The 24,229-nt window shown below is 38.5% G+C and overlaps 1 protein-coding gene across 4 annotated transcripts in view; it reads right to left on the bottom strand.

Annotated features, from left to right (window-relative positions):
• The window catches only part of RBFOX1 (RNA binding fox-1 homolog 1), a 1,043,447-nt gene that overhangs the window by 28,857 nt on the left and 990,361 nt on the right, over positions 1-24,229 (bottom strand). Inside the window, exon 11 of one of the 4 annotated variants that reach the window (XM_089692050.1) lies at positions 11,912-11,964. The exons of the other annotated variants lie outside the window; for them this stretch is intronic. Coding sequence (XP_089548176.1) covers positions 11,912-11,964 — 53 coding nt within the window. The remainder of the gene's footprint in view (positions 1-11,911; positions 11,965-24,229) is intronic. 4 annotated transcript variants of the gene reach the window in all.

Raw genomic sequence — 24,229 nt, 5'->3', positions numbered from 1 at the left:
AGGAGAGCTTGCTCTGTTAAAAATTAACAGATTTACTGGCAGGATCTCTGGATAAAAATAAATGAAAGAAAATTAATGCAGCCATCACATTTATGAATTAATAAACTGCAATATAATAAATGTGTGCTTTTGGGATTAATATCGCTTGAAATCCAGGCTGCAATTAAAAACACCAGTGAATACAGTTATGTATTTATTAAAATCATTAAATGCATTTTAAATATGCTTTAAACTGGTAGGCCTCATTTTCATTGGCGTACCTATGCGTACACCCATTCAAAGGTTGGTTTTTCACCGGCATGGGTTTCACAGGTGTTCCATGAATCTGATTGCAGGCAGTTCCATTCATGTTTACTGGGAAGCAGCAGCTGCATGGACATAGCCACTGGTCCCAATTTGGCAGCCTGCAGGTGCTGGTGCATGTTCACAATTGCGGACAGTGTGTATGCAGGCACACCTTCATGGCTGCCAAATTGGGACTAGTGGCTCCACTCCAAAGATATGTTGGCAGGTTCATTGGATTCTGTCTAAAATTGGCCCTAGTATGTGTATGTATGAATGTGAGTTAGGGACCTTAGATTGTACACCCCTTGAGGAATAGGGATGGATGTGAATGTACAATATATATAAATATATATATGTATATATATATATATATATATATATATATATATATATAGTGATGTGTAAATTGACGGCGCTATATAAGTACCTGAAATAATGGTTGTGTCCCTGCAGCTGCTGCTTCCCAGTAAACCAGTAAAGGGGATTGCCTGCATTCAGATGAATGGAACACCACTAACCAATAGTATGGTGTCTGGGCAGGTCCACAAGTACCTACCTTGGGAGTTGTGTGCTATCTATATGTAGGCCGTGTACCGGGGTGGGCTCCCCAGGATACAGTAAAGTCACGAACGATGAAAGCAACCCCAACACCAGCTTTTGCCACAACAGAATTTTAGTTAGATGTGGCAAATAAACACAACCACAAATGCTGGTAACATACAATAAATTTACATACACCCAGCCCAAAGGCTGAGAACCTTGTGCTGCACAGCACGGCGCCTTCTGATGATGAAGGCAGAAAGAGTAGTAATTTACCTACTGGCGGGCACAACTAAGCTGCCACACCTTACCCGTTATTACCCTAAAAGAGCAGGAATCGGTGTATGGGTGTATGGTATGGGCTAGCCTGTGGTGCAGCACAACAGCTTACAATCTTACACAAATCTACAGTATTCCCCCTCCCATAACTGGTCCTGTGGCATGTGCCTGAGTATTCCTTCTGAGCAAAACGCCAGTCTGGCTTGAGTTTGTAGGATTTTATTAGCTCTCCAATGTGAAATGTCACTTTAAGTTGTGGAGTCCTTCCAATGATCAGTAACAACACTTGTGGCCTGACGCAAACAGAGACCCTAACTAACTAACTATAGGCCTGGTCTCAAGGCGCCAACACTGAAATGAGGTGCGTGCACGATCCTACCAACCCGTGTCTGCTTTGCATCCGCTGGTGACTCTAAACAGAATAAATGTCTCTCCAACAAGCATGCGGTCCCGCCGTATATGTTTCTTAGTTCCTCTGCTCTCATCAGCATTCCTGGCAGCAATCTCCTCAGCATTCCTGGCAGCAATCTCATCATCTTCCTGGCAGCAATCTCATCAGCTTCACTTAGCTGCAGCTCTGGTTACGGAGGGATGCTCCCACACCTGGATGTCATCAGATTCTCAGCTCACACGGCCCCCCTCATTCACCATTCTCCAGAACATGGCTGCTCTCTCCCCTTCCTGTTCTCTCTAAACTGTGTGAAACCCCCACCTCTTCATGAATATAGAAATATCTATGCAGTCTGAGGCTGTGTTAGGAAAACAGTGACATCTTGTGGCTAAACCGCAGAATGTTAGTCAAAACATTTAATTTACTCCACACAAACAGTGTTCAAACAATGAGAGCTGTTTCCCCATCTCACATATATATTAACGTAGAACAGGTATAAACTGTCCCTGGGCAGTCTTGGTACCATGCAGTTAAAGCAGTGGCGTCCCAAGGCAGGTGCGGGGGGTGCGGTCCGCACAGGGTGACACCGACCACATGGGGTGACACCGGACCCGCTCCACAAAAAGGTAAGTTGTAAAGCAAGCCGACGATCCCCACAGGATGGATCCTGCTGGGATCATCGGCATGCAACCTATACGAGGTGACACCAGACCCGCTACAAGAAAAGGTAAGTTGTAAAGAAAGCCGACAATCCCCACAGGATGGATTGGATCTATGGATTGAGCATAATGGATCGGAGTCTGATCCATTATGCTCAATCCACAGATCCGCTCCATTCTGCAGGTCTTGTCAGAGGGAGTGTTACCGCAAGGGGTGACACCAACCCTAGGGATGCCTCTGAGTGTATGCATACCTATGCAGTGTGTCATCTTACATCTTTAAGCCCACATGTACCATATGCTCTGGAGCAGTGACTCCTCAAGCACTAAAGCCAAAAAATCTGCAATGAAGCCTGAAAGCTAGTATTTTCACAAGGGAGCCAATTGCACGTTTCATTTAAAGAACATGTATCTTTAAATATGCTGTCTAAAGGTTTGGAGATAGCTGTTACATGCAGATATACACAAGTAACATGCTGAAAGATAAAAATATAAAATAAACAGCTGACATACAGATATGTCTACTGTTTTACACTCAGCAGTATTTATAATTCTGTGTAGGCCACTCTTGTGATTAATGCATACTATTCCAAACTGCACAGCTAGGCATCTGACACATGGGGGTTGATTTACTAAAACTAGAGAGTGCAAAATCTGGTGCAGCTGTGAAAGGTAGCCAGTCAGCTTCTAACTTCAGCTTTTTTAATTAAGCTTTGACAATAAAATTTGGAAGCTGAGTGGTTGCTATGCAGAGCTGCACCAGATGTTGCACTCTCCAGCTTTAGTAAGTAAACCCCACAGAGTTTGTGATAAAACAACTGAGCTTTCTGGATAACCAGTTCAGCCTCCCATGACACCTCTCTGTCTACATTTTCCCCTCTGGACAGTAAGCCCTTGTTCACAGTTCCAAATCTCATGACATGTCGCAACCTATTATCAGCAATGGAACCTTTCAAACTGGTGCAACTCTGACTATGCAGTGCTGCACCAATTCGAAAAAAAGGTTCACTATTTTTTGCGATTTCAGGTGCAACTTGCATAGACATTTGTGCATTGAGTTGAACAGATGTCAGGCAAGTTGCACCCAAAATCGCACTGACCTGCAGCTTTTAAATTGTGCTACTTCAGTGTGAACCAGGATTAAATCAGCATTATTAGTACTGATAAGAGGGTTGACCCAGTTAGCAGTAAAGTTGATTCAAAAAACAGTACTGCAGGAGAGAAATGCAGTGTAGTAATCATGAGAGTGGCTCATCAAACTTACAACCCAATTTGCAGGCAAAACAGTAAACACACTTCTCCAGTGCATTGTTCACACCTGTAAGAACAGCTGCCTCACTGACAACAACCTTCGTGATCCCCGACAGTCTGGCTTCCACCCACAACATTCCACTGAAACTGCCCTACTAAAACTCACTAACGACCTACTAACTGCTAAAACCTCATGCTCATACTCCTTGACCTTTCTGCTGCCTTTGACACAGTTGACCACCCGCTCCTCCTCAGTAAACTCCATTCCATCGGCCTCCGTGACTCTGCTCTCTCCTGGTTCTCCTCTTACCTTTCTCAGTGCACTTTCAGTGTCACATACAACTCCTGCTCCTCCGCTCCTCTCCCTCTTTCTGTTGGGGTACTCCAAGGTTCTGTCCTTGGGTCTCTCCTTTTCTCTCTCTACACCTCCTCCCTGGGCCAACTGATAACCTCCCATGGCTTCCAATACCACCTCTATGCTGATGGCACCCAGATCTCTATCTCCACTCCCCAGCTCACCCCCTCAATCACCTCACATATCACAAATCTACTAAGCGACATATCAGCATGGATATAACACCACTGCCTTAAAATCAATCTTTCCAAAACCGAGCTTGTAATATTTCCTCCCCCCGGATCCCCCACTCATGACTTTACCATTAAGATCAACAGCATAACCATTGGTCCTCCCCTCATGTCAGGGTGCTAGGTGTAATCCTAGACTCTGACCTCTCCTTTGGGCCCCATATCCAATCACTGGCTAAATCTTGCCACATCAACATTTCCAAAATCCACCCCTTTCTGACCAATGACACCAGAAAACAACTTATCCACACCTTGGTTTTATCCCGCCTTGATTACTGCAACTCCCTCCTCACTGGTCTACCGTTACGCAGACTATCCCCCCTTCACTCTATTATGAATGCTGCTGCTAGACTCATACACCTTACCAACCGATCAGCGACTGCTGCCCCTATCTGCCAATCCCTTCACTGGCTTCCATTAACCCAATGTATAAAATTCAAAATACTAACCACAGCTTACAAAGCCATCCACAACACTGCCCCTAGCTACATTGCCAACCTCATATGCAGATATTGCCCACTCCACTCCTCCCAAGATATCTTCCACTCTAGCTCACCTCCTCCCACACTAGCCTCCAGGACTTCTCCAGAGCCTCTTCCATCTTCTGGAACTCCCTACCACAGTATGTGCGGTCAGCCCCCACCCTGTCTGCCTTTAGGTGATCTTTGAAAAGTCACTTATTCAGGGAAGCCTACCCCACCTCCACCTAAGAACTGTACTTGAATCACCTCCACCAGATCATCCCCTGCAGCTATCACCTTTTGTATCACCTCCCCCTTCCTTTAGATTGTAAGCTCTACGAGCAGGGCCCTCACATTCCTTCTGTACTGAAATATATTGTAATTGTACTGTCTCCCTTATATTGTAAAGTGCTGTGCAAACTGTTAGCGCTATATAAATCCTGATTTACCCCCTTTCTGACCAGGCCACTTTTTGCGTTATGGGGCTGTGTTACTTTAACTGACAATTGCGCGGTCATGCAACACTGCACCCAAATGAAATTTACGTCCTTTTTTCCCCATGAATAGAGCTTTCTTTTGGTGGTATTTTATTGCCTGTGCGGTTTTTATTTTTTGCATTATAAAAAAAAAGACCAACAATTTTGAGAAAAAAATATTTTTTTACTATTTGCTATTAAACATTTTCAGTGAAAAAAAAATGTATATCAAATTTCGTCATAAATTTAGGCCAAAATGTTTTCTGCTATATGTCTTTGCTAAACAAAAATCCCAATGCGTGTAAATTAAATGTTTTATGTGAAAGTTATAGCATTTACAAATGTCAGTATATAAACTGGAATCTGTTATTTTTTGTTTTTGCTAGTAATGGCGGCAATCAGTGACTTATAGCTGGACTGCGGGACTGCAGCAGGCATTCTGATACTGGAGAAAACAGACTTGGTGTCACTGACATCCCCAGTGACACCAATACAGTGATCAGTGTTAATAAAAAGGCACTGGGCAGGAAGGGGTTAACATGTGGGGCGATCAAAGGGTTAACTGTGTGCTGTTTTACTGTGTGCTGTGTGTGTCTGTGCTTCACTGTAAGCACATTGCTTTGCATGGCTCTGCTATGCAAAGCCATGCATAGCAGTGTGCAGTAGCTGACCGGGGAGAGATCTGTGTTGTTTACTTACAGTTCTCTCCCTCCGTCGGTAATGCTCTGCAATCACTGGGTGCCAGCGAGCAATCACTGGGCGGGACCGGTGATTGATAGCTGAGGCTGCGAATAGCAGTGCAGGTAGGGCGTGTGCAGGGCTCGCACGCGCCCCCTACCCGGAAATGCAAAATCACATATAGATACGTGATTTTGCTCACCCCTGCCACTCTGTAGCAGTATATCTGCTATAGGGCGGCGAGAAAGCAGTTAAGTAAAAGTCTAACTATTCTCAAAAATGTTTCCTCCTACCTATCCTGCCTAAACTGTATGCAAAAAAGATGTGTACACTTACTTTTAATTTGCTCCAGTCCGATCATGTGATCATCCCCGTGTCATTGAGCTGCTGCAGGAGGACAGTGTTGACAATATGATATGGAAGCTTTTGGATTACATCATAGCTCCCAGAATTCCTGACCCATAGTCAAGTGACTGAAGCAGATATAAGTCCCTAAGTACACCCAAAGGGGAGGGAACATTTTAAAGATAAGTAATAGTTAGGCTCAAGCTGGGTATACTCTTACCAAAATTCAGCCAGCTCAGCAGGTACACAGCAGGTGTACTGCTGTCTGTTCAACAAAAGATGGTCTAACACCTGGCTTCTGTCAAATGGTCATGCTGGTAAACCAGCATTCAATCAGTGCATGAAACCAATGGCTGCAGTGTTGATCTGTGTATTCTGACAGGGGAGAGTTCCCTGTCTGAATACAATAAAACAGTGGGGGAGATCCCTGCATCTACATCATTTCTGTTCATGCAGGGATCTGTGAGATTTTTTTGTTCAACCCATTGGTTGAATGAAAAAAGAAAAAAAAACTATGCATGCATACCGTTTTACGCTTTTCTTCCACTTTAAGTTGAGTAAGACGTAATTTAAGACACTATCCTGCATGTATGGAATGTACCCATTTAAGTGTGAAGGTCATGTAATTTAAGCTGATGCAACAAAATACAAGCTTAATATAAAATAATATATCTGAATTTACAGCATATGTTAAAAAATGCATGTAAGACCTTGTAGTTTTTCTTAAAATCATCAATTTAAAATAAAATACTTATTCAAGGTGGCACACAACTCACAGCTGATAGCACAGTAATCTGGTAGTTGCAATGTTTTCTTTACTTTGAAAGAGCATTTCTAAAATATTTTCTCCACACCAATGTAACATTTATGATCTTCAATAATACATGCTGAACTTTAACAAGAACAAAGTACTCTGAACTTATTAAAACGCCATGAAGTGAAAACTTTTCTAAGGATTCACAAATTTTCAAAAAAGATATCAAGAAAGCAAAGAAAGCACAAATACTCAGCCAACTGACTAGAAAATATTTAAAGGTAATAAAAGCTTGCGGCTTTTTATATTTTCATTTCCATGTCTATTTTTTTTCTTTCTTAGGAATTGAAATAATTTACACAACCATGATTAGACCTGATTTTGATTAGTTCACCATATTCCAATACATGTCAAATTTTGTTTGTTCCTGGGGACATTATCAGGCTTCCTTTGCCTGCTTGCAAGCCTACTCTTCCCCAGAGCCAGTTAAAAATTATTTTGTTTTAGGATTCCTTATAAAACATTGCAGAGTATTGCAGTCTCCACTTTCTGTGTACCTTTGGAACTAAATACAGAGTATTAAACTAATTGGCACAACCATGACTAGACCAAGTTTGGACTTGTTCACGCTATGTGGAGATTGTGAACACTTCATGTTAACTTGCATGGCCTCTCATCCTCCCTATGCTTGTCTGATGACCTACCCTTCCCAAGAGCAAGTCAGAAAGTATTTTGTCATCAGATCCTTTATAAAATTTTGCAGAGAACTGCATACATTTTGAACAGTCACATTGAGTCTGACTTTATAAATCAAATGAAAATATGCTGGTGCATTGATCAAATACAGACAAACATATCATAGAACACAGCACAGTGGCTAAATGGTTAGCACTTCCACCTGGCAGTACAAGGGTCCTTGGTTTGAATCCCAACCATGCCACCACCTGTCTGCAGTTTGCATGTTCTGCCTCTTCCTGCGTGGGTTTCCTCTGACACTCCAAAGATATGCTGGTAGGTAAATCGGCTCCTGTCTAAATTATCCCTTGTATGTATGAATATAAGTTAGGGACCTTAGATTGTACACTACTTGAGAGTTAGTGACTGATGTTAATGTACAATATATATGTAATTTACTGTGTAAATTGACTGCGCTGTATAAGTACCTGAAATAAATAATAGAACAACCTCATAGTATAGGCATTTTCATGGCATCTAAAATATGCAGACCAGGGGTGGATTGACAACTCATGGGGCCCCTGGGCAATAGGGGATCATGAGGCTCCTGTGTCCTTGCCCAAACTCAAAAAAGCCTATGAAAAAGGTACCAGGGACATCTCATGGGGCCCCCTACTGACCCCGGGCCCTTGGGCAGTGCCCGAGTTTCCAAATGGTCCGTCCGCATCTGATGCAGACATACACACAGGTTACAGTGTACACGTCATGAATTTACTATCAAGTGGTTTGCTATTGAGTGTAAGTCTCAGTATCCAAATTTACGGCAGCAAAGCGTACACTGGTACAATAATTTTATACGATAATCTCCTCTTCTCAAGAGAGAATAAATTCAGTTCCTCTAATCTTTCCTCATAGCTGATCTCCTCCATGCATCTTATCAGTTTGGTTGCCCTTCTTTGTACTTTGTCCAGTTCTCCGATGTTCTTTTTGTGAATTGGTGCCTAAAATGGAACTGCATATTTCAGATGAGGTCTTACTAATGATTTGTACAGGGGTAATATGATATCTCTCTCTCTGGAGTCTATACCTCTTTTAATACAAGAGAGGATTTTGCTCACTTTAGAAACCGCAGCTTGGCATTGCATGCCATTATTAAGCTTGTGATCTACCAGAACTCCCAGATCCTTCTCCATCATTGATTTGCCCAGTTGTACCCCTCCTAGTATGTATGATACATACATATTCTTAACCCCTAAGTGCATAACCTTACATTGGTTGAAGGAAAGAAAATTGCTCAATTGAACTGAATGTGTTAATGGGGGAGTCCCTCCCCTCCTTGTGGATTTTGCAGCCATCAGAATATAATGATCACTGTTTGTGGCTATAGCCTCTGGCAGTTACTGAGTGAAAAAATAAGATAAATCAGTTTCTGTACAACCAGCCTGCCCATACATGGATCAAAAATCGACCTGTCCCTAGTGAATCAGATAGAGTTCAACCTGTCTATGGCCAGATTTACTAAGCCAGGGAGATTGAGAATAAATTGAAAGGAGGTAGCCTATCAGTCCCCCGGTGGGGAAGGGGGGGTAAGGGAATTGGGCATGTCACAGTCAAATGCATGTGACCATTTTCTTCCTCCCGGGTGGCAATGCTGCTATCCTGGAGGAAGAAGTTGCATTATCATGCAGCTTTGTATTCTGGAGACAGCACCACTGTGTAGAGTTATATGAAATTTAAACAGCTTCTTACAGCATTGTTGCCCAACAAATGTATGAGACTTTTAGGCAGTGAAACTGCCAGTATCAAAAGCTGTATTGGACAGCAAAGAAAAGGAGAACATTCTCTTGCAAAATCTAACAAACTATTTGTCTTTAGGAAATCAACTTCTTTAGTAAATCAACTACAATGACTGCTGTGTAAATGATGTCTGCAAACAGTGTTTGCAGGCTTAATTGACAAATACAGTAAGTTGCAACAATACTATAATTTAAATTTTGTGTGTACATTACATTGGTTAAAGCAACCTTACAGTTAAAAATGTTTTTTTTTTTTTTTTTTTTAAATAATAGTTGTTTCTGTTTAACCTGTTTAATCAACTTATCCCAGTCAGTCCTAATCAACCTCTTCTTCTTCTCACCTCAAGTAATATTTGTTTTAATTGTAATTTTTTTCCCTTACTATTTCTTTGAATGTACAAATACACAAAATTCAACTGTCTTTATTTTATTATTATAAATTGTATAAATTATACATTTACACTTTCTATGTTCAGGTACACTGCTGTTTTGTAAACTTTCACTGGTCGCACTCTAGCTTGAAAAAAGAGAGAATAATGTCTTCAAGAGCCCTTATTCTACCTTTCAAAACATATTTTGGTATTGTAAATAATGATAAAATTATGCTGGTTACAAATGTAAGGACTGTGATTAAAGTGTATATTTTTCCTTTAGAAATTACTGTAAAATGTAAATAAAAGTTTAATAAATCCATAGTGACTGTTGTTCTTTGGGTATCATAGTGCTTTACATAAACAACGAGAGAGAGATTGAAAGAGATAGAGAAAACACTTGATTCAACAGATTAATTTAGTAATCTAGAAATATCAACCCAATACTCTAGATGTGTTCTCTGGTAAACATGTGTGGGAAGTACAATACAAAATAATTCTTCTGATTCAAAAAGACACTCCTTTGTTCCCAATGGGGAAGTGTGCAAATCACTGTAGACTTTAATAGCATGAACTGAATTGCATACACTAAGCATGCAACAAATGATCCACAGGTGTCAATTAAGTAACCTCCAGTTAATTGTAACCAGAAAGTTTGAAAAATTCAGAAACATATTATATTGTATCTTATAGTGTGGCTAGATGGCTTTGAAGACATAACAATTTGGTATTTTTTGTAAAGGAAGATATTTTTGTTTAATGTAACAGTAATTCAGCTTTGGAGGAAACCTAATAGGCTGGAGAATCTATCAGATAAGTTCAATTGGTTTGAATTACCATGAAGCAGCATAGAGCAGGATTGTAAAAAGGAAACAGGATTAAAATTTGTTTTCTAAGTGGTCAATTATGTCCTGCAAAGGAATGGCTGTTTCAGCAGTCATCCAGCCTAAAGGCAGCCATGGTAGTCTCTACATGATCTTTATGAGTATTTTACATTACAAATGATCAGGCATACTTGCACTCATGTTAATGAGAGGAAAACCCTAACATGGTGATTAAAAGAAAATATACTAAAATTCTACACACGGCACTTACACTGACCCTAGACCCTATTCAGGGCAATGTAAGTGCCCCAGTATGCTATCTTTACTGTTTTTAGCAATATGATTTGTAGTTGCCAGACGCTGTGTGGACATCTGAAGGAGCTCTGGACAAGCTGCATTACACAGACTGGCTACTCATTTAGCCCAATGCAGAGCATCAACCACAAGTGGTGGAAGAGAAAAAATCCCCAGAGCCAGGCCACAATACTGTAGGAGTACTTCTATTTACTAAAAGTAACCCATTACTAAAAGTAACCCATTATACGGTCATTGTTTCAGAGGTTGTAAGAAAAGTGTAGACGTAAAATTTACAGCAAAAGTGCAGTTATACCTTAAGTTCACAAACGTAACAAAGTTCAATTATGTTCACATATGAAATTGTAATGATTAATTGTAAGCAGATTAATTGATCAGAGTAAGAAGAAATAAGAGATAAGTAACCAAACCAAATATATTTCCAGATCATTCTGATTACTGGATTAAGTGACACATTTTTGTAGATAGGCTTATTTCTTGAAAACATACACTGTATAGAGCATATATAAAGAATTGAAATATATTCTCATTCTTAAACCCAAACAAAAGGTAGTTATGCTGCAAAATAATTTGACAGAGGTTTCCATAATTTATCAAAACTGCATATATGTTTTTTTCTTTAATCCGTATTTACTTTAAAATTTTGTTGTCATTGTCATGCATTTTCAAACAGAGTTTCTGTTACACTGCTTAAATATATATAATTATATATAAAATCAGGACAACAGACTTTCAGTCAAACCATGCACAAGTGATGGGAGAAACATGCAATTCTCAATATCACTTATGTGAAATAATATACAAGTCTGTCCACAAGAAAGAAAATGGATGGAAATGTAGTTGAGAATACACAAAAGAGAAAACAACATGGACTTTTCTTGCTAAAGGATAGCCATTTGTCTATTCAAATATTTGGTTGTCATAGTTTAGGAATATGGTATTAAGTTACTCCTCTTCACATATTCCTATAATAAAGGAAGATTTTTTTTTCTTTTTTTAAATTTAAGCTCAATGCATCAAGTGAAACTGAAGCTGAACATACAGCAGTATAGTCAGTGAGATTGCCTAAGATTTGTAATAAAGCCCATAGGCTTCTCATTCATTCTGTGAAACCAAGACTGATAATTTGATTCCAACTGAGCATTCTAAAGTGATTAACTGGAGTTTGTGTACAAAAGGATATTGAGACCTGGATGGATGCATTAAGAAGTATCGATGGTTGTTACCTGAAGAGGAGTTACAAGAAATTTCATCTGCTGCAACGAAGACGAATTGATTTCTGTAAAAGAAGATAAAATTCACAATTCTGCTTGCTGACTAGAAAATGCTGTAGCTGCCAGTTGAGTTGATATGTATAGATGGGACATTGGGAAGAAATTTAATTTTAAATAATGTGGAAGGAACACACGGTGACATATTTTAGTTCTACAGAATATGTAAGTATTTCCAGTAAGAATGGTTACAGGGTATTAAGCTTAAAATGAATGACAGACGATTCTATCACAAAGTGCTTCAAGGCCATAGAATATTCAAGTTAAGTAATGTATTTTTATAGGGGAATCTCAAAGCCCCTGTTTCTCATTATTATTTATAGAAGGTATTATATGATATGGCTGATGTAAGCAGCATGTTCTATAGTCCTCTAATATATTATATAGATGTGAAATTAAATACTCCTGCTAAATATCATGTTAAATATCTACATTTTTCCTATGCTCTTTTACACTGATATTTTTATATGGGCGTACATTGCAAAGATTAATATTACAAGCATTGATCACAAATATGCCCAAAAATCTGTCATTAAATGCTTTATCTATGGCTCTTCTATAGGCAATAATTATGGGAACCCATTTTGGGTCCTGTGGTACAAGCAGGGTTTCCTGAATTCATTTAATATATTGATATTCCGGATTATTCTGTTTTCAGGCAGGTTGAACAACCTACTGGATTCCAATACCTTTTTTGGTGACTCTGGCGTTGAGATTTGTGAAGCTGCATTTATAGATCCACCAACCTACATCACAAGATGTATTTGATTTCTCTGTTGGATGCATCTTTTTAGGGCCTACTCAAACATCTAGGCCTAAAATATATGTTTGACCCTAAAGCTCATGGAAATGCATGTACAATTAATTTTAATGGCAAGGTTATTATCTATGTGTTTGAGTCATTTGAGTTTAAAAAACATTGCTTGCTGAATTTTTGGTGCAGTTTCCAGGAAACATTTTTCACAGTGATGAATGGTACTGCACTTTAAACACAAATACTGTGCATGTGTTTTAATGCACTTAACTGCACACAAAATACCCTAACCCCTAAACAATGCATACAGAAAATTAAGGTAAAATGAATCTAAAACATGTCAGAAAAAGACCACAATGCATGAAAACACACATAAAAAGCATATAAAAATGCATGCAGACTTAAAGGGAATGTGTAGTCTTTTTTCAGTTTTTACAGTGAAATATGTAACCTAGATCAGCTAGATAGAAATAACTTGATCAATATATGTTAATATTGTAGAACATTCTTTTCACATGTATTTTGCTGTTTCATATATACAGCCATATTTTTTTATCACAAGCTCACATTCCACGTCCTGCTTAGTAATGCTACACAATGGTTGTGCTATACATCTCCTTGTAATGATCTGAATATATGGGCTAATCTAGCAAAGGATTAGAGACTACTCACTTAGCAAAGTGAATGCTCACTTTATAATCTGACTGATCCCTTTTAGGAAATGAGGTATAGCAGTGTTCAATTCGGTCATACAGTCACTTGCAAGGTATAAGTTGCTTTTTTCAGATTTCCTTGCATGTGATTTGGTACCCAAAATGCCCATTATTTACTAAGCTAAATGAACAGTCTCTGCATTTTTCAATTCCAAAGAAAACTATTTTAGGTTGATATCATGCCCTAACAATGTGAAGCAGTTAGACATATTTGTTTGAACTAGGCTGAAAGTTTCTATTCTAAAATGAAAGGGCAAACATGTACAAATGTGAAAGTCTCAAAAATATTTCAAAGTAAGTGGATCCATTTGGTGGACCATTTCTTCTCTCAGGAGTTATAGATAGTGTTATAGAGTATGATGGCAAATGACTAAACTGAATGCCTCTTGTCCTCTGATGCAGGAAAGTTAAACAGAGATCTCAGTTCCTGTGTTTTTTTATCTACCTCATTTTTTATTTTAGGGATGTTACATATAAATGAAGTCTGCTGAAAAGCAGGCAGGCCCAAGATATTAAAAATTATGCAGTATCTCTGTCATGTGACTAACACTTTACTTGCTGCTTGTATAATAAACTTAGTAAGTATCTGGGAACAGTTTTATTATGCAGAACGGATCCAAGGATGTTAGAAATACTGTTAAAATGTTGTTAATACTGGCAAAGTGACTTTACTACTAGCAAAAGGATGTGTTTATAAATATTGTGGCTCATTTCTCTTAAAAAGCAAACTCACATTGGAAACCCTGTAGAGCAAAATTTCTGTTGCCCACGTGTATCCAGAGGTTTCAGGCTAATATAAAATATAAACTATGCTGATAAACACAGATTATTGATGAAGGATGAATTTATGTGGTTATACATACATGATTACATAAATAATATAGTGCATAATCTGTATGGTACATCATACAGTGCTGGATGTATGGGTTTTTGCTGTTGCCTTTAGAAGTTCTTTCTTGTTCAGTCTAACACACAACTATTATATAAAAAATTACCGCAAATGCATTCTTTTTTAATTAAAGTCCAAGTAAGCTAAACATTTTTAGTTTTGGATGGAGTAGTGTCCTGTTGGGGAAATTTCCTTTCACTTTCATTCTATGAGACATAACAGGAATGACAGGAATAACCATCTTAAAATGTTGGTACAGAGGCAGATGTGTCCATTTAAGGATTTTTCCCTACCTCTTTTTCTAGTGACAACTCAGATTTTTGGATTTCCTCTAACTTTCTGTCTCAGTGACATAAGTTACCAGGACAAATAAAGGGATAGATCTCCCCAGTGGCTGACACAGACAGCATTACCATTGACTAAGGTCTAATCCATCCCTACTCTACCCAACACTAAAAAAAAGTTATAATATACATATTAAAGGATCTACTGCATCAAACCTCAAAAACAAAAGCAGTTATATGTGAAAATGTATATTATATGATATAGCATCCCAACTTGTGAAGAAAATGCATGCCAAAATGTTCAATAATTAACGCAGCTTCCCCATGCAGGCATACTGGGCTGTTTTCCCTCATCTATTCAAATATTGAATATATATATATATATATCTATATATATATCTATCTATCTATCTTCCTCAGTAATATTTGTAAGTTAGTAGACATGCATGCAAACTCACATCAAACACTTGCTAATGTCATTTTGCACTACCATCTTCATGAAAGATTGGGTTGGACCAAATGTTTGTGCGTACATGAACAGAGTAAGAAAGAACTGAGCAGCACTGGCAAATTGCCGTAGCGGCATATCTCAGTGGTAAACGTAGTGATATGAACAGGTTATTTAGCCAGCACAATAAGCTTTTACCCCAAGCACTAACCAGTAAAGCTGGATTGGGCTGTGTCCTAGCTAATCTGAAGATTGATATCCCATATATACAGTATGTGCTAGAAATAAGTTTCAAGTCCACTGTGATAGATAGTTTTCAACGTTCTTTACCTGTTTTACAAAATTGGCAAACTAAATGTTTGGTTTTGGCCTGTTCATCAACCCTATCCTCCGGCTGCTACCACAGCTGAAAGTAATTTATTTAGTGGTGCTATTACTTCTTCTACTAAATAACAGCTTTCCACTGTGCTGACCACAATAATCTTTTTTTTGCCAGGACAGAAGTGATTGAACAGTGTAATTAGTTGCTGGGTCAGTGGTGCCACCAGCATTGTAGCAACCAAGGATCTTGTGTAGGCCAGTTGCCTGTGCCCTGGCAATTAAAGATGTCATTGGTTGCCAGGGCACCAGTGGCTGCACAGTCATTGGTTTTTATGCTGCACCATAAAAATCAATTACACTGTAAAACATAAATAACAACATGGGTTCCCTCAAAAATACCAGCAGACCCTTATCTGAGTGTGAAGCCTGACTGGCTAGCAAAGCAAGGGCAGTGAGTGTGTGCCTCCTCTTCCTGAACCATACCAGACCTTAACATGGAAAGTTTACTCCGATAGTGTGCCCCCTGGTTCCCCCTGGGAAAGCACCTTGTCCCCATGTTGATAGAGACAAGTGCCTCCTCACCACATCCCTGGCCTGATGTACTGTATGCGAGGGCAGGGACTTGTCAGAATCAGAAAGCTGTCTTTAAAATAGGGAAGCCCTTGGATATCTACCCCACCCATTAATGATTAAGGGGTACATAGTACCCCTTGTTACTCATTCACAAACAAACATAGCAAAAAAAACACAACACATTTGACAAAGTACTTTATTTAAAAAGTCCCATGGTAAAAAATCACCATCAGCCATCATCCAGCAATGTAGATCTACATCAATCCTGATGAATGATGCATGCTGAAACAAACAGACCAATGAGACAATGGGGTTTATTTACTAAAGCTGGAGAGTCCAAAATCAGACTCCCTTCTGCATAGAAACCAATCAGCTTCTAACCTCAGCTTGTTCAATGAAGCTTTGGCAATGAAACCTGGAAGCTGATTGGTTTCTATGCAGAAGGGAGTCTGATTTTGGACTCTCCAGCTTTAGTAAATAAACCCCAATATGTCCATGACAGATTCATGACAGACTATTGTCACAAATGACATTTCCCAGCCCAGAAACTGATTGTAAACAAAGGGGTAGGTCATTGACTAAATATTGTTACCTTAAACCCTATCCTTTAGTTTATATTTAGCTACCTGGCCAGAGAATGTCATTTGTGGTGGGAATCAATCGGAAAGGCATAGGTGTGTTTTGTTTCAGTGGATTGATGGACTTACTTCATGATGCCTGATGAGAATGTACAATATATAAATATGTAAAGCACTGTGTAAATTGACAGCACTGTATAAGTATCCGTAATAAATAAATGATCCCTGAAATGGCTCTATATCATGGGACAATGTGATAATGGATTTACACTGTGGGACATGTATTTTTTTGATAGAGTTCATCTCTGAAGAGAAGGGGCACTTCACTTTTTTTTAATAACTTATAGGAGTGAAGTATTTTATTTTAAATTTGAGTTCAAGAACAGGGAGACATGACCACTAGCAAGAAAGTACAGAACCAACCTTGGAACCTTTGAAAGTATTATTTTACAGAAAGATTAGGAGGTATGTGTGGGGGGTGCAATTGGAACAGACTTTCAGCAGTGGTAGTAAGTCAATCAATAGTAAGTAATAACCATAACTACAGTATATACTCAAAGAAGTAAACATAAACAAATCAATAAAAAAAATAGAAAAATACATAAATTCTAAATGTAAAAAGGGAAGACTCAATGGACCCTCTTTTCTGCCACCAATCTACTATACTTCTATATCTACCAAATATGCAGTTTAATGTTAAACTGTTTGACTGAGATATAGCTTCATTTAAATTGGACTTGTTTGCAACCTCTGTGTCTAAATCCCCTTATTTGTCCAACAATTTTTAACCAGGATTTGGCCCATAATCATACTTACAATGTATTCTGCCAAAAAATTACATTTATTTATTCATTTGTTTATCAATATAACTTTCTATGTTTTTATTACTTTTTTTTGTAGAGTTTTTAAAGCTTTTTCTGATAACCTGATAACCCTTTACCAGTGTAAATCAGTTGGCAATTTTATTATTACAATTTCTATCAAAACATAATTTTTTTCTGTTTTACAGTGTGCAAAAACAGCCTTTCAGCAACACATAAACTACCCGCAACAGCAATCAAAGCAAGCTAATAAATATATTTTCAGCCATTATATGAGATTAAGGCATGCTCATTTGCAGTCACACACATGCAAACATATCAATAATATTTCTGTAAACAATTATGATTTATTTAACTTTCACAGTATGAAATGTATACGTAGAGGATTTTGAGGTTTGGGAGATTTACCTATTGATCGCTATTTATAATTATTTAGTCAAACAGAGTTCAGGCTTCCAGGATACCACAATGCACTTAAAATGTAAAGTATTTAACAACAGCATTCTAAAATCATGTATCTACACACCACTGTTTAAAGAAAAAATTAAAGGGCTAAAGCTATATCATGACAAATGTTAAATCTATAAAATGCATGACAAAATACAACTAAAATAAATATATACTGTGAGGCACTTACTTGCAGAATTGTGGACAGTGCATATGTGCCATTTATGTTTTTCATCTACGCATGGTGTGGGGCTTCAGGATTTGTGTCTGATATGGAGAAAACAAACTTTTTTTGTTTTCTCAGAAACTTAATGAGTTTTGTCATGGACACTGAAGCTCAGAGGTTTTGTAGAGCTTTGGTGGAAAAAGCTTACATTCCTAGGTTCACATATTATCTGTTACCCAGACCTCATGAATTAATCTCAGCTGTCTATGGGCCTTTTATTAATGAAGCTGCTTGATGCTCAGGGCTCTTTCTCACTCTCACTTCTGCTGCTGGAGTAAAAGGCTGACTACGGACAGAACACTAAAAAGTACAACATCTGCCTGTTTGGTTTGGGGAACCAATTATGGAGCACACTGCTACTCAGAAACTGAAGTTTAGTCAGCAGCTCGAGCAAGCAGATTTGCATTTTTGTTTGTTTTTATTTTCAGCCTAGATAAATAACATTTCAAGACACATCTGCTTGGATTGTTACTAGGTTTTCTTGTCTAATGCATGGTTTACCTCTGCCAATACCAATTAATCCTGTACCCTTTACAGTTCCCACAGTCAGACTTAAAACAGGGACTGGATCTAACATTCAAGAGAATCTGTCTTGATCTCATAACTGCTTATGGGAGGATTACTAATGAATCAGTCTTGGTTTTTATAACTGCTTTAAAGTGGCAATTTACCCAAAAGTACTAATTAATTAAACCTAGAACAGGAAATGAGTTGATCTTTGCTTTGTCCATACCAGTTTGTAAAGTGAACTGGTAAAATGGTCCTTACCAGTTTGCTTGCAAGACCACCCTTTTCCATGCATTAAGCATTCCCCTAAATGCCATAGAAGGACATCCTTGAGTGACATCATATCATCATTAACCAGTTGCAGACTCTGGGCATTCTAGACATGCCCCCAAAAATGTCATCATTGTACACAGGAGATGTGTAGAATGTCCAGTCCTTCTGCCCTGCTGTTGGAGCCCCCCATCACAGTACACAGCAATTCAGCTCTGATTATTGACAGCTGCATTGCTGAGTATACAAAGAAGAGAATATTGCTCAGCGTGAATACAGAAAGACACAAAGTAACATATTGTTACATTTGTATCTATTCTGTTTATGAAAGGGATGAACTTTGATCTGTAGATGGGGACATTTAAATGATAGTTTCACTTTTCAACAAAAAATAATAAATGCACATTTTTTTGAAGGTAAAAAAAATGTGCATTTATTTTTTTTTTTTATTTGGGGGCCTGTAAAGAATTGCATCAGTGATCAGCAGATCACTGATGCCATGCAGGTCTCCTGCAGACCTGTCAGTGTATCTGCTTCCTTGTACCTCATACAGGGAAGCTGATACTTACTGACAGGAAGACTCAATGAACTACCACAGGTTTCACAGTGCCATGGTAGTTCATTGACAACTACAAGCCGACAGCTACAAAGGCTGCCGGGACTTGTAGTTTTCTCATTCACAGAACACTGTGAATGGATGATGTTTTTTTTTTAAATTGTGACAGCTAGTGGGAGGAGAAGAGCCACCACTAGCTATCACAACAGGGGAGAACGGGGGCTGGTCTGTTCATTCCCTGACTATGGGTGTAAAATGTAACGTTACAAAAGGTGAACTCCTTTAAAGCAACCTGACAAGTAAAAAAAACGTTTTTTGTTTTTTAAATTAAATTTAAATGAAATCCTCTGTTTAACTCCTTATTAACCCTTAGTTTATTCTAATCAGCCCTAAATAACAGTTCTCCTTCTCCATTCAATTATAGTTTCTCTGCTGATTTTGTTGCTGTTTGTTTTGTATTTTATTAACTAATAATATTTCAACTTTTTTTTTGCTTTGTTCATTAATATAATTTTACACCTTTAATGCATATTTACACATATCAGATTAAAAAAGCACAAAATTGAAAAAAAAAACACTTTGCTTTATTTGTGAATAACTTTGCGCACTTGTTATGTGCAGTAACACTATTAAAAAGAAAAAAAAAACATTGTTGCAAGACAATATTCAAAAGAAAGCCTTGTTTGTACTTAAAAAACAATATATATATTATGTTGTTATCTTAAGTAATGACAAAGTTATTGCCGAATAAACAGGTCCATATCAGAAATGTAAAAATTGCTCTGATCCATTAGGGATGAGCAGGTGTAAGTGGTCAATAAGCACAACATGGGTGTTGATGTAGTTTATTATTCAAAGTATACAAGGCTGGAGTTTAATTTTAAAGTGAACCATGCAGTGGTTGATTTAAAATGTCATAAAACCATGATAGAAGGCAAAACATATTGCAAGTATGTAACTCTGGCTTATTAAAATAAGGTTTTTGTGCCTCTCGGCATCTCCAAAGCCCGAGGCGGATGTGATTTGCAAATATTGATGGTTAACTATGTTCAGTCTGCAACAAAACACAGAAGTCTATAGAGAGAAGTGAGAAATGGCACTCTAAATTATTAAATAATTAAACCCAAAACATAGAAATCAGCTTATATGCACTTTGTCCAAACCAGTTCATACAGTGAACTAGCCAAATGGTCGTAACCAGTTTATTTGTAGCATTGCAAGCCCCCCTTTTCTGCACATTCCCTAAATGCCATAGGGGGCATCCTCTGAGTGGCATCATGTCATTAATAAGCACCAAATAAGTCTTAATGTCCATGCTCAAAGTATACATGACTGGGGTGTAATTTTAAAATAACCTGCTCAGTAGAAAAAAATAAATAAACTGTGGTACCATGATAGAAGGCAAAATAAATTGCCAAAATGTAACTCTGCCTTATTAAAAATACTGTTTCTGTGCCACTCAGCATCTTCAGAGCCTGAGGCATATTTAGCATGTAAATATTGACTGTCTATTAAGTTCATTCTGCACCAAAACACTGAAGTCTATAGAGAGAAGTGAGTCAGAGGAATCACAAAAAGAGCAACCAGTAGCATAACTAGACTGGAATCTGATTATTAGTTAATCCGTAAGCAGGGACGGACTGACAACTCATGGGGCAATAGGGGGTCATCGGGCCCCTGTGTCCTTGCCCAAACTCAAAAAATCCTATGAAAAAGGTACCACGGGCATCTCATGGGGCCCCCTACTGACCCTGGGCCCTCAGGCAGTGCCCGAGTTTCCAAATGGTCAGTCCACCCCTGTCCGTAAGAGTATATGGTAAGCAGAGTGGAATGTATAATAAATACAAAAATTGAACTTCCAGGATATCATTCCATATATGTAAATCATTTATGATAGACGGTTGAAATGGGACTTTGAATATACCTCTGATGTTCACACATAAATTAACAAAAATAAATGCATGTGTGTGTATATATATATATATATATATATATATATATATATATATAAAATCACAAAGTATTTATTTACATACAGAAATTAAAAAACTGTATATACAGAAATATTTTTCTTGAAAGTGGTGTGCGTCCTAAAGGATAGGTCTTTGTGTTTCAAGGGTACTCCCACTTCTTCAGGACCCAAATAGTTAATTAAGTTGACGCACAGTTTTGTATTTTATATAAAGTACACTATATTGAGCCAATGGGAGCAATGATAGCAAAAAATCCCTTAATGAATTTCCGGTACAAATTGGCACATCACATAAAGTGCTGGATTCCTTTGTCAGATGGGGCACGCCACTCTAGTAAACTTTTTTTGGTTCCAGCTTAATGTCCTCAGTAGAAAATTATAAGCTCCAAGAACTGAATGTTTTTTTGCTCAAACTCATATTTTTCAGGCTTGGCACACAGTCCATGTATCCTGAGTCGGCTGAGGACCTTTTTCACATGACCACGGTGAAGCTCCATAGAAACAAAAAAAATCAAGATACAATATATATTATATGTTCAGGTATTCCAATCACCTCCATGTCACAGATGTATAAAATCAAGCACCTAGGCATGCAGACTGCTTGCATCCATGAAATTTCCTTGCTACTTAATATTCCACGGTCAACTGTTAGTGGTATTATAACAAAGTAGAAGCAACAGGAACTCACTGGCCACATAAAATGAAAGAGAGGGGTCAGCACATGCTGAAGCGCACAGAAGTCACCAACTATCTGAAGAATCAATAGCTAAAGACCTCCAAACTTCATGTGGCCTTCAAATTAGCACAACAACAGTCAGAGTTTTCTATAGAGAGCTTCATGGAATGGGTTTCCATGGCCGAGCAGCTGCATGCAAGCCTTACATCGCTAAGTGCAATGCAAAGCATCAAATCCAGTGGTGTAAAGCACACTGCCACTAGACTCTAGAGCAGTGGAGACATGTTCTCTGGAGATTACAAATCACGCTTCTCTGTCTGGAAAACCCGATGGACATGTCTGGGTTTGGCCCCTTAGTTTTAGTAAAGAGAACTCTTAAGGCGTCAGCATAGCAAGATATTTTGGACAATTTAATTCTCACAATTTTGGGGGAACAGTTTGGGGATGTCCTCTTCCTGTTCCAACATGACTGCGCACCAGTGTACAAAGCAAGGTCCATAAAGACATGGATGAGCGAGTTTGGGGTGGGGGAACTTGACTGGCTTGCACACAGCCCTGACCTCAACCCGTTACAACACCTTTGGGATGAATTAAAGTGGAGACTGAGAGCCAGGCCTTCTCATCTGACAGCAGTGCCTGACCTCACAAATGCGCTTCTGGAAGAATGGTCAAACATTCCCATAGACACACTCCTAAACCTTGTGGACAGCCTTCCCAGAAGAGCTGAAGCTGTTACAGTTGGGCCAAATCAATATTGGACCCTACTGATTAATACTGGGATGCCATTAAAGTTCATGTGTGTGTAAAGGCAGGTGTCCCAATACGTTTGACAATATAATGTATATTCTAGGAAGAAGAAGAAGGAAAACATGAATAAACAATATCTAACATACAGAAATACACAAATACACAAATATAATACAAAATAATAAACAATGTTACTAATGTAACAACAAGGATACATTATGGAAAGTTATCATATCCCTAAAAAAGGTGAGTAGGATATCTAAATGGGAAAAATATATGCGTCAACCTTTTTGTGCTTGCCTGCCCAATTGAGATCTCCCCAAACACATACAAGCCCCAGAGAAAAAGGGAGGATCTGTAACTTAAACCATGAGGTCAGAGCTTTAGCCAAGCATAAATGATAAAGTAAGTTATGCACATAGCCAAGGTAAACTCGAAAATGAAAGCCTGGCTGTGTCAAGATTATCACTACTGCAATGTAAATATATATGTAAAGCTTAGAAATAATATAGGGGTTCTGCATAGTCAAATATCAGCCTACATTGGTTGTAAAAATGGCCATACTGAATTATAGAATGCAAATATAGTCATGGTACATATAAAAAAAGAATGGCTGACCACATGTGAATGCTAAAACAGATATGATATGTATAGGTCAAATAGGATAAATAAATCACATTCATACCCCAGTAAATGTTAATGGCGTTTGATATATAGCATCTAATCTGAGGATAAAGGTTCAAGGCAACCTGAAGCAGATCCAAATAGAAATACCTAAAAATGTGTGAGATTTTATACCAGGACCCACCTCAGCTGTTACATCTGGAGCTTCAGCTGCACCTACAGTTATGATGCTGCATCTTGAACCCCGAGTTCCCATGCCTGAAAGATTTTCTGGTGAACGTGGCAAGTTTTGAGCCTTCAGCAACGTATGCAAACTTTATTTTGCGTTGCAGCCTTCACATTCTCACTAGAAGTAACCAATTCTGGGTTTGTTATATCATAATTTCAAGGTGAACCCCAGGCCTGGGCTGGGGTTCACCTTGTTGTCAACCCTGAATCTCTTCTACACAATGGCACAACTAACTGCTGATCCTCAGCGTTCTGCATCAGTAGAGGCAGTACTTTCTTTACTCCAGCAAGGAAGAAAGCAGTGGAGGACTATGTAACTGAACCAGGCGATGGAGCGCTGATACCTGTCGGAATGACATAGCCCTGCATTATCAGTTTCACTTGGGCCTGGCTGAATCTCTCAAGGATGAACTAGCTTGAGTAGTGGTACAAAGTTTGATGATCCAGATTGACTGCTACCTCAGAGAATGAAGACTGGAAAGGTCCTCTGGTCAAGCCAGTTCGGTATGGATGCTACCAAGAGTCCCGTCACCAGTGAATGTCATTCCAGCTTCACCTACCATGGAGGAAACTGAGCTGATACAGTTGGGGTTACTTCGTACTTCCTTAATGCCAGAAGAATTCCAACGTCTCCTGCAG

This window comes from Staurois parvus, unplaced genomic scaffold (genome assembly GCF_062004578.1).
Source record: "Staurois parvus isolate SC_StPar_1 unplaced genomic scaffold, SC_StPar_1.0 ptg000022l, whole genome shotgun sequence".
NCBI classification, from domain to species: Eukaryota; Metazoa; Chordata; class Amphibia; order Anura; family Ranidae; genus Staurois; species Staurois parvus.
This window is presented reverse-complemented; position numbering and strand designations above follow the sequence as displayed.